The sequence below is a fragment of the Ornithodoros turicata genome, chromosome 4 (assembly GCF_037126465.1).
Source record: "Ornithodoros turicata isolate Travis chromosome 4, ASM3712646v1, whole genome shotgun sequence".
Lineage (NCBI taxonomy): Eukaryota > Metazoa > Arthropoda > Arachnida > Ixodida > Argasidae > Ornithodoros > Ornithodoros turicata.
This window is the reverse complement of record NC_088204.1, coordinates 60,019,625-60,041,001: the sequence shown is the minus strand read 5'-3', so window position 1 is coordinate 60,041,001 and position 21,377 is coordinate 60,019,625. Positions and strand designations below refer to the sequence as shown.

Sequence of the window (21,377 nt, the reverse complement as noted above, 5' to 3'; positions counted from 1 at the left end):
TTAGGTAGCGCGGCGAACGCATATATGTAGGAGAGCCGGTGTTGAGCACCACGAGGTCCCTGGAGGAGAGGTAATTGACAATGGAATTACCACGTCTGCAGTTTCGTCGACCACCCCAGAGACTGTGGCTCGCATTGAAATCTCCGCACACAATTAGGGGACCTGGACAAACGAGCCGCAGAGCCTTGAGAGACTCGACGTTGGGCGGAGCATGACCCCACTGGTAGACAGATATGACTGTGACTGACTTGGAGCCGGCCCTCAGTAGACACCCTACATATTCTTCAGTTGAAGAGCAAAGGTGGGATAGGTCAATTTCAGCCTGGGCAATGGACCGTTTGACAAATAGCGATGCCCGCGGGAGACCGTCCGCATGGTGGCCTTTGGCGCTGTAGGAGACAAACGGCGGGATCTTGAATGATGGTTGGATAAGGCTCTCTTGTATCGCTAACACATCAAAGTCCATCTTCCGTAAAAGGAGTTTGAGGTCAGCCTGTTTATGAATCAAGCTTCTGGCATTCCATTGCAGGATGCCGGGAAGGAACGCTTTCTTGTTTCTATGTTCGGTCATAAATTGTCCGCCGATCGATGTACGAAAGCTGGTGTTGTTAACGCCTGCTGCCGGGGAGGAGCAGGGGTGCTATCACAGCTTCGAGTTGGAGGACCGATTGGATTTCTGCTAGAGCAGTACATTCAGGGACTGCCGAGACGATAGCCTTCAGTGCAGCAAAGAGAAGCTGGATGATGACCATGGGCAGGTCTGCGCCTTCTGGACGGTCTAACACCTTACGGTAGGCTGGCTGGGAATGGAGTGGGAGCGGGGGGTCGCTTTTCTTTCCATGGGGTTGTGCCGGGGAGGCATCCTTATCCTCTGGATGGTCGACAGGGCCTAGAGGGGGGAAATCAGTTTCCGCCCAAACGATCTGTTGTTGCGACGTCTGGAGGCTTTTGGGAGCGGGTTGTACACCCCTGTGTGAAAGCTTCTCCTGAGACTTTCGTGTACCCATTGCCTTAGGTTGGTTGCGACGCTTTGTGAGCCGGAGTTTAGCCTTCGCCTCTCATAAAAAGGAGTACGCCCCCCCCCCCTCTCTCTCTTCGAATCAGAAGCGATAACAATATCATTCGCAGCAATGGTTGGCGCACAGCGTGCTATGCGGTGAGGTTCTGTTTTTAGAGTGTAGGTGGCGTTGACTGTTAGCTGCCTTCCAACGTTGGAGTCGCGCGCTGTTGCTAGGAGACAGATGCTAGGTCACCCGGTGTCGTCACCTATGCTCTTGGGGAATCCGAAATTATAGAGTTTTGCCGTGTCTTTCAAAAATTCGCGAAAGCGCGTGATGTTCACTGGCGGCATTTATCCTTCGCGTACTCAGTCTTTGAGTAAGATTTCTTGGGTGATAAGGCGGTTAATTACCTTGGGCGATAACGTTCCTTGCGCGGAAATCATCAAAATTGCAGATACCACGAATAATACTACGAACTATGATTTCACGTAGACGGGTTCCTCCAGTTTCACACTTTTGCGTGTGTGTATTCATGATATAAGCTCCCGTCGGATGGCTTCCACCAAACAATAGAATCGCATGTAGCAAGGTACAATGTGTCGCCGAACACCCGAGAATGTTACCTCCGGGAATATTTCCTTTACACTGCTCTGAGACGCTGCGTGGCAGAATGCGTCGCGCTGTTCTTTTGACTGTGTCATTGGCCCTCCTTACATCGGCAGCCAATCTCAAATGTGGCTACTGGGTGAGTCGCAATACTTTACTTGTGTGTAAAAACCGGCATGTTTACAAATAGTATACTGCGGCTTTTGCTGCACTTTTCTACGGCGCTTTATGCTACGACCTGTAATTATGTAGGGGTTTGGAATATAATTAAAAATCGACATCTCAAACGGATTATCGATACACGTCGTTTAAAAGTATGGTTACTTCGTCGAGATATGTTAACGTGTGATATAACAATTTCGATATATCTATCGATATTCATTAAAAATTTATAAAATATCGATTTTTTTAGAACAAGGATAACATTACACATTGGGGAAAATAATCAGTAGTAGAGATACCATCCCTACCTGTAATCCAATTTCCTGTAACACAAAAAGACGCTGCTTAGGTTTCATCCAATAAACCATTTTGTCGCGTTGCCTGTTGAATTATTAGCCTCATATTTCTGGGAAGGTACGAGGCACTTGGCAATTACATTTGTCTTACTTCTGACTAACAACTAAAGAGAGAAAGGAACAAGGTTGGAGAAAATATGAGCTCTTCCAGGCTGCTTTCTATTTTGAGTGTGATTTATTGTGTGTTCTGCACTCTTGATTATTTGACCCTTATGGACCCTTACTCCACGACAGCATTTTTAGCGCGATCGATCCAAGTATAGCAAGAAAATGTTCCATCATCGTTTCTAGCAGATGAATTTGGCAGATGCATTTCCGTGCATCTATTGAGACAAAAGCCTTCTTAGGAAAACGACGAACAGTCAACTATCGTCGTGAATTGCATCATTCGCTCGAACATAATGGGAAGTAGCTGTTTCGAATCTGGGACAATCGAGAGATGCTTGGTTTGACACCAGCCGCTGTCTGGCTTTGAATCGACTACACTCAGAACTTCAGCGGACCAAACAGGACTCCACCGCATAGCACGCTAAAGGCGCATTGAATGATACTTTTACGACTGCGTGAACCGCAAGCCTTTTTGTGACAATTAACGTAACCGCATAAGTGCACTCTAAAAACGGAACTTCACCGCATAGCACGCTGTGCGCCAACCATTGCCGCGGATGATAGGGTTATCGCTTTTGATTCGAGAAGAGAGGATGGCGTACACCTTTTGTGGCAATTACCATATATCCAAATTGCCACAAAAAGGCGTACGCCTCTCTCTCTCCCCGAATCAGAAGCGATAACCCAATCATTCGTGGCAACGGTTGGCGCACAGCGTGCTGTGCGGTGAAGCTCTGTTTTTAGAGTCTGTGACGAAAAGGCATACATCCGGCCGGTTTTCAACAAATATACACTGTTAAAATAGAACTTCACCACATTTTTTTTTCGCACGCACTTTTTTTCGGATACGGGCGAGTGGATGCACCGCCATCCAGATACCTCTATCCATTGTTACGTCATCTGAAGAATTGTAGCACCCAATCGGACGCCAACGCGGAGGTACACATAACGCACGCTCCTAGCTAAAAATCATCCCGAATGACAGCATCGTTCCTGGTTTGTGAAAAACGGGAGGCGGAGACTATTTTGTACCCATTATACAGTATACATAATGGTACATAATAGGCTCCTTCTCCCGTTAGCAGCAAATCAAGACCGAGAACGTTGTCATTGCGGATGATGGTCGGATGTGGTGGAGATACGAACCTATCAGATTCATCTATACAAAAGGTGTCGCAGCCAACAAGCTAAAAATCGCCGTTGGGAGCCGACACAGTCGGCAGGGTGGCTTGGTACACTGTTGAAATAGAGGGGGGGGGGGGGGGGGTGATGGCAGGATAGGCTCGCCGTTGTTGGCCACACAGAAGTGGGCGTCGTCACGACTATAGCCAAAAAAAAAAAAAGAAAAGGAAAACGCATAGCAAAACAAAACACAAAGGAAGGACGGACGATATGTTAAAATAGAACTTCACCACATAGCACGCTCCTAGCCAACCACCACTCCGAATGATATCAATCTGTGTCATGATCCGTTCAAAACAGGAGCCTATCCCCTTCGTTTGCCCCTTCCCCCTTTTTTTCTTTTTTTCGGAATAGCAAGCCGGCTCTTTGCCTGGCTAACCTTTCCTTTCTTTTTTTCTTAATAAACATATCCCCCCCCCCAATTTGGGACATGCGTAATGTGTCCCAAATAGGCGCCTCCTCGCATTTTCGGCAAATAAGGGCACAACCATGATACCATTCGGAATGATGGTTGGCTAGGAGCATGCCATGTGGTGAAGTTCTGTTTTAACACACGTTTATCACACACATACCCTGGTGTTCACGGATGGCTCCATTGACCACCGTTCGAAAAGTGCTACCAGTGCGTACTACATCCCGTCAATAAACAAGGCCTGGCAAGGGAAATCAGTTCGCTACCCAATCTCATCTACGACGGCCGAACTCCTGGCCTTGCTACACGCAGCTGCTGCGGTTCAAGTCACCGGAATACCTAAGGCCGTCTTGCTTACGGACTCCAGAAGTGCTCTCAACAACGTGATAAACCCCATGTGTGGTAGCATTCTGGCCCGATGCATAAGGAGATCGTGTGCCCAGCATAGGCTAACCGGAGGTGAGCTTACGCTCCAATGGATACCATCTCATGTCGGCATCAGAGGCAACGAACGAGCGGACCAGCTAGCTTCCTCAGCACACAACAGCTGCAGCCCATCCTTAGCAGTCCCGGCCGACACTGACAGGCTCATGGTCGTCAAACAGCTAGTTGAAGTGCGTCACCCTGGCATACAGGACATCATGCAGAATCACCGACCCTCTCTTCCCACGAAAGATCTTCCCCGTGGTATGCAGACAATGCTCCATCGATTACGCACAGGATCTGCGTTCACGAACTCGCAACTGTGCAAGATCGGCTCCAGGGAGGACTCCAGTTGCGGACACTGTAATCATCCGGAGACAATTGCGCATATCCTGACAGAATGTCGTGCATACCATGCCATGCGGGAAACCCATCTTCCCCACGCCAGGCCTGGTATACTGACGGACGTCCTCTTCCCCGAAGGTTCTTGTGCGGAACGACTTTCAAAAACTCGCGGCCTCGTGCGCTTTCTTCAAGCAACGGGCCTAGCGGAGAGACCACTCTAGTGCTCCTCTCATCTACAGTGTGCTTCCGTCCCATCAGTACCGGTCATCCTGCCTCTACATCACTTTGAAGTCCTCAACTCCCCTTTCTCCCACTTTCTTTTCCTTTTTTTTGGCTATAGTCGTGACGATGCCCACTTGAGTGCGGCCAACAACGGCAAGCTACCTCGACACCCCCCCCCCGTTTTAACAGTGTGCAGTGATACAGGTATCAGTCTGTGCCATGGTTGGCTTTCAGCGTGAAAGGCTGTGAAGTTTTAACCAGGGATCGGAACCAGGACTGAACCCGAACCGAAAAAAAAAATGTTATTTTCTGACGAACCCGAACCGAATCCTAACAATTTTTTGCTTGTCCTGAACCGAACTGGAACTGAACCGAAAAAATTTCATACGGTTACCGGTTCGGGAATCGGTTCAGGGGTGAAATAATTGTGCTACTGAATAACCTTTTTTTTTTTTTTTTTGACTCACCTGAAACGGTTATCTCACACCTTTCTCTTACAACCGTGTACGGTGAGCGTAAGCTCGCTTTCATGTAGCAAGATGCCCACACTGTTAAAACAGAACTTCACCACATAGCACGCTCCTAGCCAACCATCATTCCGAATTATATCATTCTGTGCAATGATTTGTTGAAAATGAGAGGAGGCGCCTATCTGGGACAGATTATCTTGTCCCAGATAGGCGCCTCCCCCCTGTTTTGAACAAATCATGACACAGAATGATATCATTCGGTATGATGGTTGGTTAGGAGCGTGCTATGTGGTGAAGTTCTGTTTTAACAGTGCATGAACCGGTTAAGCCGGGACCGAAAACAGTAACGGTTCCAATCCATGTAAATGTCCCGACCGCTGACCGATTTTGATGTGGTCTTTTGCGCACTCCCACAAGCGTATGAAATGCGATAACATTACAACAGACGAAGGACGACGCCTCAATTTCGGATGCGAAAGAAGCACACTTTCAGGAGTCTTATCACATCGGCAGCACTCTACGGTAACGATACGATAAAGGAAGCTGTCAAATCAAAGATCAACAGCCTTATGTGACCCCATCTTTGCTGTTTACACGCGGTTCACACTCGTCCGTGTCGTTCGACAGAGCAGAGATAACGACCCGTGTGCTTTCCGTTTGTTCCTTTGGGAACTCTACGCGGCATATTTCCTAGACACAGAGGGTCACAGCTTGGCAGAGGAACTGCATCGTTTAGGATTGTGGAACACTTGTCTGCAAAGAGAAATTCGTTCAACCGCCATTTTTATACAGCGCTACAAGCTTAGCTGTAACGTTGCCGCTAGAGCACTGCACGGTCCCGGGCTTACCCGAAAGCCCGAGCCCGCCCGGCCCGTGGGCCGCATGGTCGGGCATGGTCGAGCATGTACGCGAACATATTTCACGAGATTGGACAGCTGGATTTTCACGTTACTTTTTTTTTCCCCCATTGGGTATGGGACATCAGGTATTCTCATCTGAGAACTATCACTTTTTGCATGTGATCATGCTTATTTCGTGAATGGGTCTGGATTTCACACATGCACTCACACACATTTGGAGACGATTGGTGTGGCTGGCGTGCTGAGGGTCCTGCGCGAGCATCAGTTAGGTTAGGTGTTGGGACATATATCGTTCTCGTGAGGGTCCGGCACGAGGGTCAGTGAGGTTAAGTGTTCTGATATATTTCGTTTTTATGAGAGTCCGGCGAGAGGGTCGATTAGGTTAGGTGTTCTGGCATATATTTCGTTTGCGTGAGAGTTCGAGAAAGGGGAACTAACCGCGGAGCATGTGCAATAGAGCGGCGATGAGTCTCCCTTGAACCGCAATGTGCATACGCCACTGCGCGCTGCGTTCCCAAGCAAGCAAGCACCAAGCACAGAGCGGCTTTTCCGGCAGAGAAACACAGCCGCTGCTGCGTTCGAGTGTACCTCCTGACTGCGTTCGAGTGTACCTCCTGACCTCCTGTCTCTCGCTGTGCTCTTTAGTAAATCTATAAATACGCCTCCGAACCTCGAGAACAGAGGCGGGCTGGGACCGGGCCTGAGCATTGAAACAGTCGGGTACGGGCTGGGCTCGGGCCGGCGGACCCTGGGCTAAAAATATATAGAAGACGTCGGACCCGTGCCGTGCGCGAGCAGTAGCAGCCGAGCCTGGACCGAGACCTTGAAATTCTTCAACTTGTCTGGATAACTTTATCTGCCTCCACACACACTTAAAAATGAACTTCGCCGCATAGCACGCTCGTAGCCAACCAGTATCTCGAATGATATCGTTATCTCCCCTGATTTGTTGAAAACGGGAGGCGTACGCCTTTTCTGTGATAATTATGAACAGCACAAGTGTCACAAAAAAGGCGTACGCCTCCCGATAACATTATCATTCGATATTATATCAATAGATAACGATATCATTCGAGATGATGGTTGGCTAGGAGCGTGCTATGTGGTGAAGCTCATTTTTAAGAGTGCACACTGAAATCAGAACTACACCACATAGCACGCTGTTCGCCAACCAGTAAGGTTCCCCCAGTAAGGTTCGCCAACCCGTAAGGTTGGCGCTGGAGTTCACGATGCGGGTTCACACAGTTTGGGAACCACTGCCGTAAAGTGTAGCACGTCCTTCCTAACGCATTAGGAGACATCTCCTGTTCCGACAGGCGTCTGTGTCATGCGACGAAACTGGGATGAATTTCGAAATGTCGATATCGACACTTCGATAGCAATTGTGTAGCTTTCATATATTCTGTGACATGGCGCATTGTGTGGCAGGTCATACGGCATTTCTGCGTCTCAGTATCTTTAATTCGTCGTTGGGAAGCTTTGAGCACACCTTTCATACTTGACTTGGGTGGGACTGGACTGGGACTGGGTGGCGACCTTTCGAATCGCGGCACCTGCACCGCTCTGCGGTTGTGTTCACATACGCTGTAAGGCAAATGTCTGCACAGTTGCCTGTGAAGTGGTCCCAGGAGGCACGATCGGCCACGGCGAGCAGCGTGTCGCCATGTGTGGCAGGGAGAGAGTAGTAAGAACCCCGCCGGCCGTTTGAACAATGTTGCAGTCACTTTCGTGACAGACAAACATTCATTCCGTTTTTAGCGGCAGGCAAGTGAGCTAATGGCTAAACCTCAATGTGCACTTCACCATTCATGCAGACATGTCCCGAGGGTAAAGCTGGCGTACTGAACATTCACTTGGTGCCATACTGGCGGCTGGACAACGAAGGTGTCGAGGCTAAGAACAGCTTCAGCTCCGTCCTGCAGGAACTGTCTCCAGATTCACCTCGACGCTTCTCCTTTGACCACGTAGGTATTACGCTTCCTGATTGTCTACAGAAGAGAATATCGGCTGGGTAAAAAAGAAAAAGATTGATTGATTGACTGGTTGAAAAAAGAAAAATACGGAGATGTGAGTCCCAGCGAAGTCGGGACAGGCCAGTCCAAACCACACAAATAGACGATAAAGCAGAAAAACAAAGCAAATGCAACCCCAAGATGTCCAAGAGACGTAACAAAAAACAAGTAGGGGCCAACTAATGAACGTGGCCAATTAATGATGCAATAAAGCGGAAGTCGTAGACCAAATATACCAGTTGAAACTGTAAGCAATGACAGGAGCGACGCTCGGAGAGCGGAGAAAAAGAAATTTGGCACGGGGATTGTTGTCGGGTACACACTGCACTGTGTCACGAGTTCGGGTCGGAATGAGTGGAAGAAACCTAGGTACACACGTGATCAATGTATAGATTCGGACCCGGCTAGTGGAGGGAGTGTGGCCAGTGCGGTAATGAGCCCGGACTCATTTTCAACAAACAATGAAACTTGCACTTTTACTGAGTACTTCACGACAAACACAGAAATGAAGGTATATCACACGCTAAAACATTCCACCTCTGCGATCCTACAAACTTTCCCAACGATACTCTCTGCTCGATGAACCTAAAATCACACTCGTCACCCAGGCACCAACCAAAATGCACAAAATGTATCCCGGCTTCTTACATTCACAATCAAAACTCAGACTGCTCGACAAAATGCACTACGCCAGTCTCATAGAAATCACTTAGCTGTATAGGGGTGGGGAAGTCCGAAGAAACTTCGAAGAGCCTGAGACGTCTTCTTGTTGCGGCGGCTTGTCTTCTGCGTTTCCCTCGACGTCACACCGTGGCACACAACTCTTGCACACTTCACATCAATCAACCACTTTCTATGCAGCAACCTGCATTCGATACTACAAACCGATCGCCGATACCGCTACTTGAAACAGAAACTAGTGTCGCCGCCGCTCTTCCCAAACTTCCCCGGCGGGAAAAACCGCTGCTACCCCGTTCGCGTTGTCTTTCTTCTCCTTCCCAAATCGACTACCGGACTCTCCCAATTTCTTCCAACTATCTTCTTATATAACCCCGTTAAACGGGGCTTCCAAAACTTATTTCACGGGGTATCCCTCCTTTCTTGGGCGGGAAAAAGGGTCACCACGCCCCTGCCACCCAACACGATTGGCCGCTTAACATAAAAAAAAAAACGATAATGTACTTTTCACTTTCCAAATGTCAAAGTCTGAAGACAATTCCCAGGATCTGGGGGCCAAAAGACTGGACGAAAAACATGTGGCATCGAGTTACCGTAAACGGTGCGACCGACCCAAAAATGCCATGCCTGGCCTCGCCACAGGGGGTCGAGAACAACCCGGAGTACGCACACGTAGTTGCGTCGAAGTGTCCGGTTTCTTTACTTGGACTGTCCCTACAACGCGTCTTACAAAACATCTGGAGGCAGTAATTTCTGGAATCCCCGAGTTGTCATGGCCAGCCAAGCAAGTGCCCGTTCTAACTCTTGTCTAAATTAACTCGCAAAAAAGGACAACCGAAATATGTTTACACAAACTCGCACAACAACTGGTTGCCCTGTGACACACTGCACACAGGGTACACACTGCACAGTATATGATATATTTGCCAACTGTTTAATTGAGATTACATCAGAGTACATAGGAGCATAGTTTCCACAATGGGAGTCTGTGCGCGACTGACGCGTTGAGCGCGTGCTACACTGTGTTGCGCAATATCCCACAGTTGCCAGGGGCGATCGTTTATCTGCCGATATCAGCCGAACACGACATCTCCTCCCCGCCAAATTCTTTAGTCTAGTCCCACAATCAGCCGGAGGTCTTCTTTTTCGTTGGGGACGGGGCGTCTTTGCGACCTGTGCATTCCCATTTCCTAGATTTCAGGAGTCGTGTGCAACTCGCTCGGAGGAGTAACTTCTGCTTCTGGTTGGTGTGGTCGATCTGCTACCATGAGCTTTGGAGCAGCAGAGTCATTTGAAGTTGGTCTGCGGTTTTCTTCTCGGGCATTTTGGCGTTCGCAGGCACTCGGTTTCAGCTGGTCGATGTAACGGCGCCAGATTTTGTAACCTACCTTTACTCAATGGAACGTGTCGTCTGAGGGCAAGACCAGTGGTCCACTTATCAGTTCCTCTGTAGCCACGAACAGAAACATTTTGTCCCGGTTCAAAGAAACGTTCTCTTCCATGGTTCCGCTCGCACAATTTATCTTGCTTGGCTCGTATAATGTCTTGAACACTTGTCCTGATAAGTGACAGGCGGGTGCGAATTTCGCGTCCCAGGAATAGTTTAGATGAAGTTTCTCCAGTCGTTGTGTAGGGGCAACACACACACACACATACATTGGATGGTGATGGGGTGGGCGATTCACCGCCGCTGAGGCGGCACACTGGCACACTGGCTGGCGGCACTGGGCAAGTGCGATATGCAATAAGGAACTTTGCGAGATTCTCGTGGGTACTCCCTTCCCCCTGAATAAATTTCAGGCTTGATTTGAGTGTCTGGACAAAACGCTCAGCAAGTCCATTGGTTGCTGGGTGGTATGGCGCTGTCAAGGAATGTTGAATTCCATTGTTCCTCATGAACTCCATGAACACGCTTGATTTGAACTGTGGTTCATTGTCAGTGACGATACGTTCGGGTACGCCGTTTCTGGCAAAGATCGTCTTGTCTACTTCTTCGTGTGTTATCGTTCCCTCAAGCTCAAGGTATGCCTTCGTCAAAGATCGTCCGTAGGACATCTACAGTGTGATAAGCAGTAGTAGAGCTCATGACGATCACTTCAGGCCATTTGGAGAAGGCGTCTACAAGTACTAGGAACATTTTACCTTGGAATGGCCCGGCGAAGTCCAAGGGGACTTGTTTCCATGGTCCGTTAGGAATTTCCCACGGATGATATGGAGCCTTTGGTGGCTCATTTTGGTTTTTCAGACAACCTTCGCAATTCTTTGCAACAGCTTCGATGTCACGATCGATGTTTGGCCACCATACGTAGGATCGTGTCAAAGCTTTCATTTTAACGATTCCCATGTGACCATGGTGAAGCTCGTCAATAATTGACTGTACGAGTTTCGCGGGAATAACGGTGCGAGTGCCCCATGTTAGAACTCCTTGTTGCACAGATTGTTCATCTTTGCGCCGGATGTAAAGCACAGGATCTTCGTCCGAGTTAGAACTGTCCCAGCCATTCATGACATTCCAATATATCTTGGACAGAGTAATATCTCGTCGGGTTGCGTCTCGCAGTTGTGAATGAGTAACAGGAAGTTGCTCAAATTGGCTTAAATGGTAAAGCTCAGCTTCATCTGGGCCCTCCGGTGTAACACCCGGTAGAGGTAAGCGTGACAAACTGTCAGCATTGCCCTTGTCTTCCGACCTCTTATCGAGGTCCATACCGGAAAGAAAGAGAGCATAGCGTTGGAGACGTGCTGCTTGCATTGCAGGTATACCCTTCATTGGCGAGAAGATCTGCGTCAACGGTTGATGGTCCGTTGTAAGTCTGAAATGTCTGCCATATAAATAAGCGTAGGACTTCTGTACTCCCCAGACAATGGCTAGGGCCTCTTTGTCGTGAGTAGTTCTTTTCTGCCGTTTTAAGGGTTCTCGAGGAAAATGCGATTGGCCTTTCCGTCCCATCAGGCATTTTGTGAGAAAGAACTACGCCGAGACCATGTGGTCCGGCATCACAAGCGAGACGGACTGGTAGCTGCGGATTGTAGTGGACAAGGACTGTGTCAGACGCAATAATTTATTTAGCTTTTTGGAAGGCTACTTTGCAGTCTTTTGTCCACTTCCATGCACTTCGCAGATTTTTCCAAAAGTGCGTGCAAAGGTCGCAAAAGGTTTGCGCTGTCCGGAATAAATTTTCCGTAGTAGTTGACTATAGCCCAAGAAAGGGACGCAGCTGACTGACGTTTTGCGGTGCTGGAGCTTCAAGTACAGCACGGATCTTGTCTTGGGTCTTGTGTAAACCTTCGCTGCTGATCTTGTATCCGCAGTACACAATGCTGTCCTGGAAGAAGGAGCACTTCTGCAGGTTTGCTTTTAGTCCAAACGATTCCAGGCGCTTGAGGACTTCCGAAAGATTTTCAAGATGATCCTCTTTAGTAGTACCACTCACTAATACGTCGTCTTGCGTTGCATGTGTCATAGGAACACCCTGTAGAACTTGTTCGATGGTGCGTTGCCAGATCGCAGGTGCGGGAGCAATACCAAATACCATCCTGTTATACCGGAAGAGTCCCTTTTCTGTATTGATAGTTAGCAAATGCTTGGACTTCTCATCCACTTCCATTTGAAGGAATGCTTGCCGGAGGTAAATTTTTTTATATTTCTGACCACCAGATAATTTCGCGAAAATGTCCTCAACCATTGGTAGAGGATACTGATCCACGACTAAGTGTTGATTGATGGTGCTCTTGAAATCTCCTCATATCCTGACTGTCCCATTGGGCTTTACTACAGGAACTATGGGAGTAGCCCATTCACTGACGTTGACTTTGGTCAGAATACCTTCCGATTCTAGTCGGTCCAATTCGGTCTTTTTCCTTGAGTGCGTATGGGACTTGACGAGCACGAAGGAACTTGGGCTGAACATTTTCCTTCAGGTTTAAGGTTGCCTTGATTTCATTCAACTTCCCGATGGAGTCGTCAAATACGACCTTGTGAGTTTCTAGAACCTGGTTCAGCTTATTTTTGACTTCTTCTTGAGAAGCTTTCGTTGCAGTCGACGTCTTGAAGATTCCATTTGTTCCTTGAACACTTGCAACTTGAATTCTTGAATCCATTCTCGGCCAAACAGTGCTGGTAGTGGGGTTCTTGCAACATAGAGTTGGAGCCTTGAACATTTCTCTCGAAATTTTACTTGAAATGTGGCTACGCCATCAGGTAAGAAGCATTCACTTGTCACAGTTCGAAATTTCATGGAGGTAGGTTCCAGTGGAATGTGGCTGAAATGCTTCGAGTAGACAGCTTGAGGTACAATAGTATACTTTGACCCTGTGTCCATTTCCATTGGAATTACATGACCCTCAATTTCTGGTTTTAACCAAATGGGCTCGCATCCACCACCAGTAATGTGCGCAAGTAGCTCTGAGTCAACATCCCTGGCGAATGATTCCAACATTTTCAGCCTTTGAAGCATTTGTAGTGTCCTTCTTTTTAGTTTTCTTCGTTTTAGCTTCAGTGGACGACTTGTTTACTGCAAGATTTCTGCAGGCGGGACGTATGTGACCCTTCTTGTTGCAGTGGAGGCATACAGCGTCGAGGTATCAGCATTTCGAAGGAACATGACCCTTCTTATTGCAGCGGAAGCACTTCTTTTCCTCGTCTCGAACTTTCGAAACACTAGACGTGGCTCCGTCTATACTTTCTCTTTTGGGATGTAGTTCATCCACACCTTTGGCTGCGAGCTCACATGACACCGCTTCGTGAAGCGCCTTTGTCCATGTCAAATCCTTCATGGTGAGCATGCGCTGTTGAACAGAGGTGTTTCGCAGGCCACAATCAAATTTTCTCTAAGGGCTTCATCAAGGAAGGTGCCAAAATTGCAATGGTTTGAGAGTTTACGTAGCTCAACCAAACACTCACTTGCTGATTCGGACTGTCCTTGAACACGATTGTAGAAACGATGCCGCTCTGACATTTCCAACGGCGTCGGAGAGAAATAGTCCGTGAGGTATTTTTTTATCTCGTTGAACTTTAACTCCGAAGGCTTCTTTGGGCACGTCAATTTGCGGAGAGTGTCATATGTTTTCGCTCCCATGCTGGTTATAAGCGCTGCCACTTTGTATTCTTGAAGGTTGTTGAGGACGAAATACCCCTCTACACGTTCAACGTACGAGGTCCAGCTTTCGATGTTTTCATCGAAGGCATCAAGTCTTCTGACAAGGGGTGCACTAATTTTAGTAGCAAATTCCTGTACTCACAGTTGGCATATCGATGATTCTACGTCATAAGACACATGCGATCAGTCGATGATTCCATCGATGTGGGAGATCCCATTGGTGTAAGAAATCCCATCCTCGTCGCCATTCGTTATATTTGCCAACTGTTTAATTTAGATTACATCAAAGTACATAGGAGCATAGCTTCCACTATGGGAGTCTGTGCGCGACTGACGCGTTGAGCGCGTGCTACACTGTGTTGCGCAATATCCCACAGTTGCCAGGGGCCATCGTTTATCTGCCGATATCAGCCGAACACGACAGTGTACGCTGTCCTTAGGGCAGTAGCCGAGCAGCACAGATATTTCAGAGATGTCGAGAAGGTCACATGATTTCTAAAATTGCACAAAATTGCACAACCCACATGGCAGCAACCAAGAACACAGTAAATTTATTTACGCCCCTATGAGTGTAAAATGAGTGTTAGATAACTCACACCCTTAAGGGTGTAAATGCTACACCTCAATAAGGGGTGTAACAGGGGTGTCACATGTTACACCCAAAACAAGGGTGTTTATTGGGTGTATTGACCCCAAAAACGAAAAAAGAAGGCTTGCTCACAAAATTCACGGAACACTAGTTCCACTGATGCAGTGCAACCTGCATTTGCAAGTGTGACCATCTTAACTATCTAGACACTTATAGCTTTTTTTTTTATTTTCGTGTTAACACTGCGAAGCAACTGTGGCCATGAGTGGTGTACAGGCGTGGACAGATGGAGAGAGGACAGCAGGAAGGAGTGGGGAGCAGGGGGGTTAGTGTGCGTCCTGAGCCGACTTGCGGGGGAACTGACATTCGTTGGGAAAGTCTTCGGAAAACCCAGACGGTGACAGGATTCGAACCCGTGTTACCGGCGTGGAAAGCGATGATCTTAACCCCTATGCCACGGGAACTGGGTTCGAGTTTAGCTAGCTGTGCACTACAAGAGCTTAGAAAGGCTTTGCTAGCTAAGCCAAGTCCTTGCGCTTTAACCAAGTCGACACTTCAACAGTAGCCTGCCTTCGACATTTGCAAGCCCAGTTGAAGGCTGCTGCTGTCGAACTTCCCTTGTTTGTTCCTAACTGTTCGTAATCTTTGGTTCTTTCTACTTTTTCTTTTCGTATATTAATTTCACAATCACTCACACTAATCAGCCCTTTAATTACATACACATATGTATTTTTAATTTCAATGTCACCCGCGCCTGTAAACCTTCCAGCCAGGGGGTCAAGCCCTCGTCATCAATTTTCAAGTTTAGTCCTGCTAAAGGCAGCGCTGACTGCCAAAACGTCGACCCCTAATTTTGACTACAGATGTCCTACAGTTGGCAATACGACTGTAAATCTGTTTCTAGTAATTCCCATAATTCCCATTTAATTTTGCTAGTGCAATAAAAGTAGCAATTGTTGTTCATCCTTATATGGCTTCCCAAGTCTCTCCGTTACTTATGGTCTATATCTTCTCGCATCCATCTGTATGTACCAGGTTATCCATACACATACATAAGAAGTTATATATATATATATATGTATATATTGCAAAGATTATCACAATGAAAAAGAAAACTAAAGGAGCTTTGAGCATTGTGCGGCATACACCCCTATTGCACTGATATGAGGGTTCCAGAATTTAGCATGTTGTGTAACATAAGTGTGATCGGGGTGTATTGGTACATTACACCCGTTGTACACCCACACGGGTGCTTAGTTGAGTGTAGTATAAGTGTAATTCGGGTGTGTCCACATAGTACACCCTTTTCATACCGGGAAGGGCGTAAAAAAATTTACTGTGAACTTCTTCGGCGCTGAAAATGCGGTTATCCAGGTGGGTCAGCGAACTTGATACGGCAATGGTCTCTGTACTTAATGTACTTGGTGCAGTCTTAAATGAGGCGCGCAGCGAAGGAAAAAAAATAATTGTCGTTGTTACTGTTGTTCTTCGTGCAGTACGAGCCCTTTGGACGTCTCGTATTTAGCGAAATGCAAACCACTGAAACCAGCGAAAAAAACTTGGGCGTCAAGCTCCGACGTCAGAGGAGAGAGAGTTTCGTTCATTGCTATTGGTTCTCGTAAGCACGTGGCCTCTCGTGAGACCACCTCACTGTTGGAGATACCAGTGATGGCCACTAACTACTTCTACAGTAGTTTAACTATAAATACTAACTACTTTGCGATGGAGAAGTTTAGCTAGTAGTTCAACTACTTTTCAGTGGAGTAGTTAAAGCTATTGCAATGTATTTTAACTACATCTATAACTACTTAACGCTGTCCATCAACACCAACCCCTCGTAGTGTTGTTGGACACCTAAATATGAATCACAAGCAGTGATAATATTTAAAATATACTCTTGTGCCTACGTCGCTTAATTCACATACTGCCGTAAAATCCACTGCCTGTCCTTTGTATATTATGCGCTGACAAAAGAGCTTGTTGCGGAAATATTTTCTATGGAGTGAAAGCTTCCGCTATAAATGTACGTACAACATACGACGGACCATGTACGAGATTTACACTCATGCGCTCCTTCGTCACAGATCAATGCGCCACGCACAAATATTGTGATGGCTGCCGATTGCGCCAGTGTGGACCATAAAATATTTTCACTTAGCCACGATGATCGATCACGTAGCCATTCTATGCGGTTATATGCACACGAGGATGGTAACTAAGGTATTACGCAGGCCGCTACGATCGTCCAGTACAAAGCTTGCGGTGGGATTCTTCCTGCGCCTACGTGATAAACTAAGAAACAGAATTATTTCACAACGAATGAGGCCTCACTGGACAAGCATTAAAAGTGAAGACTTAGTGCACATGCACGGCACAATTGTTCTGCACTTCCATTCTCATCAAACAAGTATCTCAGGTAAAAGCCGGAAGCACAGTCGTGTCATAAAGCTTGCGGCAAAATCGGAAGTAGTTGGCGCCTGCAGTAACCTAACTACTGTAGCTAACTACTCGAAATAGTAGTTTAACTAGTAGTTGCCGCTACATTTCTGTAAGTAGTCAATAACTACTTTTTAACTACCATCTAAGTCTAATCTACAATCTAATCTAAAACAATAACTAGTAGTTTAACTACATGTAGTTAACTAGTGGCCATCAGTGGGCGATACCACCTCGCGTGGCTCAGTGGTTAGCGCGCTGGCCATGTCACGTCGAGACTGGGAGGCACCCGCGTTCGAATCCCGGTGCCGGCTGCGCTGTCTGAGGTTTCTCCTGGGTTTTCCTCAGTCGCTACGCAGTTCCCGTAGAAGGCAGTCCAGGACAAACATTCCCCCCAGGGCGTTGCCGACCTCTGTGAGGCCGACAACGACGAGCTCTGTCAGCACTACCACCACAAACTGCCGTGACGTCACAGAGGCGTTAGTTTTAGTATTCGCCGTGGGCACTCTCTCTACGCGTCTATTGACCCTTTTTCTGTAAAACACGGAAAGCAGGTTTCACATTGATGCAAACAACCTTCGCCCTCGGTAGCTCAGTCGGATACGTGCTGGCTTGCTGAACTCAAGATCGCGGGTTCGATCCCGGCCGAGGACGGTAGCAATGTGGGGGAGGTAAACATTGTTTCCAGCACCGTGTGTCGTAGACTTCCGGCGCACGTCAAAAGAACCCCAGGTGGTCCAAATTATCTGCAGTCCTGCCCTGCGGCACGATCAACATGTCGCCACACCGCCCGGACATACGTGTAACATCACAGTACCATTACCAAACAACCGTGCTCTTACATTTATCTGGAATCACAAAGGACATTAAAGTGTGTTCTCCTCTCGGAATGGAAGATTTCTTTCCGTATCGATATACTCACGTTCCTTTTGTGTTGTTGTCAAGACAATGATCGTTATCTTCACAACAACACAAAAGGAACGTGAGTCGTCTGTTCCGTCGTTCGTAATTTCCGCGCTAACGAAACCGCAAAATATGTTTTCCATCTTATGTGCTCACGTGGCAATGTGCAGCGGTCTCCCCACTGGTCTCCTCAAGCTCGATCAGCGCGGAAGATCGTTTGAGGAGACCAATGGCAGGACACCACGCATTGCTGCAGAGATGAGAGGCATTGACCCCCTTCTACATGGCACGTGTCTCTAGCTTTCCGTGGGTATTATAGTCCACGTTGCAGATGACTCCGAAATAGATGTATCCTCCGACACGACACCTGGGCCCATCTCGCACCGATGTATGCTAGCGTCATTACGCTACTTAAAGTGGTATAGACCTGCGGTGGTTTTGCTATTTGAGGGCTCTTGGCAAGAGCCTAGGATAGGATACGCGTCTATTAATTTTGAAGTCAACCAATTAAGAAGGGGGCCGAAGAATTGCACATAAAGCATGAGCAGTTAAATAAGTATCCGTGTGGTGGTAGCTGAGACAGGACTACCAATCTGGGTGAGGTCAGCTTACAAACGGTTTAATCCGATACCAGCGTGAACCGGAAGAATCCTGCTTGCCTCTTTGTCGGCGGCTGCAGCGCGGCGCGCACCACAGCTACCTCTCCCACCCTCCTGCTCTCAGAGGTGCTGGACTTGGGAGGTGTTAGGTAGGGGAAGGTTGGGCGGGAAGGCAGACCGCTCCAGGTAACCAGTTTGGGTCTTTCCGATTAGGACTTACGAACTATACGATCAAAGACTTACTGTTATGCATCACCACCAGAAATACAATATGTCAGGGCCCTATTTCTGAAAATTTCCTTTGATCGTTGCATCTTTAGTTCTGTCTCGATGGGTGGTCGTTCATCATGCACGAAATGTCCCGTACGTACGTCTACCATATGTACAAGTGAATAATATAGCATGCAAGACGTCGTTGACATTTTTGTTTTTGTTATGCGAGACAGGTCTCTCTCCTGTCCCGTTGGTGGGAGGACCAGAATGTGAGCTCCCGCTCCCGGCTTCGGCTCCTGGTAGACTCAGGCCGTGTGGAACCAGTGGGCGGTGGATGGACGCAAACCGACGAAGCCGCCGTCCACTACACCTCTTTCGTAGATCAGCTCACGCTGGGGCTCCAATGGCTGGAAGACCACCTGGGCGATTGCGCCAGGCCACGCGTCGCTTGGCAACTGGATCCTTGGGGTCACTCAGTGGAAATGGCTTCGCTCTTCGCGCAGACTGGCCTCAATGGGATATTCCTGGGACGCATGTCCCCGCCAGGATACAAGTTCCTCTGGAAGGCGGACTCTACTCTCGGTAGGGAACATTCCTTGCAAGCGAAATTATTCTGATATTTTTGTTTACTATTTGAGAGGACGTTTAGAATATGATGAGGACGCAAAAAATTGTCCGTCAACCTTCGTATGGTCCTCTGTGAACCGGATGCAAAATGACAAGGCGTAAGAACGGTGGCCCATACTAGGCTTTATGAGGTTCCAACCACGAGTAGGAACAACAGATATCTAATTTAGTCCATCTAAGAGTGCATTACCACGCATTTACATTTTTCCTAGATATGCTTTATATGGTATAGTATAGTGTCGTCGGACTGGTTGTGCATTCAGCGCCGGATATAAGTTTTCAACTCCGTGTGAACCTTCTTTGTGCAGAGGTTTCGACTGTATGTTTTACAATCTTCTGCTCGTTTGTGGGATGTTAGTTTACTTAAAACCGTCGCTCTCCTGCGTTAGAACTATTTCAAAACGCGCGCTCGAACACGCGCTACAACGTGTTGAGAGCCCGACCCACGCGGCACGTTTTTGCACGCGATCCGCTCGTGCCGGCGTCGGCGCACGCACGTGCAGATTTTCGCAGAAGGTCCGGTAGGAAAAAGGGAACCTAAAAGAAAAAAAAGAGAGGTGGGGGGAAACAAAGCGCGCGGCGCCGCAACTCCACCGGAAGTGAGAAGAGGCTTTCACCCAGGGGCGGATTTTAGGGGGAGGAGGGTCTGGATGTCCTGACCCTCCTCAATATTTCAGTCGTTACATAGCGTACCAATTGACCTTGGTAGTATAATAGCATGCTTTCCAAGGCAGGACGTCCCCCCCCCCCCCCCCCCCCCCCACACACACACCTCATAAGAATCCTTGATCCCCCCTGCCTTCACCAATGAGCATGACTCGGCGTTTCGGGCCCTCGAAACTCAAAATCACAATCATCTCTGATAAGACGTGAGTACGTAGCAGGGCCCGAACTCACGTCTTATGAGATCATTGTGACCCTGAGTTTCGAAGGCCCGAAACGCCGTGCTATGCCAATGACAGCTGGCTAAGCTATCGCGTGATTTGCTCCAGCCTCCATCTGGTGTGGTAGTACTTGTATCTCTCCGAGCACATCACAGCTTATCTTGTGTGGTCGTGCTTTGAATTTTAAATGTGATAGTGACATACCTGCCAAGTCTCCCGGGAGACTCACGAATTTCGTTCAGTCTCACGATTGTACGGATGTGTCCTCCAATCTCCCGAAAAATTGGGGCCTCGAGCTTTTTTTCTCTCGTTTTCCTTTAAAAGCTGGGCAAGCGTATTCCTGAAGGATTAGAGAACCCGTAACACGTGCTGCGTGACATGACAATCGATGGCTGGTGGTTGCGGCAGATCGCGTGCTTCATTATGTTCGTGGTGAAAGGGCTTGTCGCTTCATTGTGTCCGTGGTTCTCGAGAAGACGCGCTATTGTCCTATCAGCAGTCAATCTCGTAAAGTATTTTCGTCTCCTCTGATGGCGCTAACCAAACAGATGAAATACCTGCACGTACCATACCATACGTCATACGTACCAAGTAAGTGCCTTTGCACGGATTTTCTGAGTTGAAGTTTCAGTACAACCAGCCGCAGAGCGTAAGCGACCACACGTGGCCGCTGTTCCGAAGATGTTCTCAAAATGTTACGAAGCGAAACTCTACAGGAGCCAACGGACGAAGACCAGTGGCATCATCGGTGAAACGGCTCCGGCCGCGCAAAATGCAATGTTGGAGAGCCTGAGACGACGCGCCTTCGCAATTGCGGTTGATGGAAGCAACGATAGTGCGTCGCAGCTCCACCTGCAAGTGGCTACATACGGCATAGTGTTATCACAGTACAGACGGCAGCAATGCTATTCCGAATGCACGAAATTAATGCGTAGCGCCTATCATCCCGCCGGCAACTAATTATAATGTTGATGATCTGCACTCTTAAAAATGAACTTCACCACATAGCACGCTCCAAGCCAACCATCATCCCGAGTGACATCGTTCTCCGGCATGATTTGTTGAAAACGGGAGGCGTACGCCTTTTTGTGACAATTAACATTTCTGCATAAGTGTCACAAAAACGACGCGGACGCCTCCCGTTTTCAACAAATCAAGGAAGGGAACAATGTCACTCGGGATGAGGCTAG

The 21,377-nt window shown here is 47.9% G+C and overlaps 1 protein-coding gene across 1 annotated transcript in view; it reads left to right on the top strand.

The window, feature by feature from the left end:
• Window positions 1–1,646: 1,646 nt before the first annotated feature.
• The window catches only part of LOC135393248 (lysosomal alpha-mannosidase-like), a 47,054-nt gene continuing 27,323 nt past the window's right edge, over window positions 1,647–21,377 (top strand). The window contains exons 1-3 of the mRNA XM_064623732.1: window positions 1,647–1,746; window positions 7,962–8,111; window positions 18,910–19,258. Of these exons, the coding sequence (XP_064479802.1) occupies window positions 1,672–1,746; window positions 7,962–8,111; window positions 18,910–19,258 (574 nt within the window). The 5' untranslated portion in view covers window positions 1,647–1,671. The remainder of the gene's footprint in view (window positions 1,747–7,961; window positions 8,112–18,909; window positions 19,259–21,377) is intronic.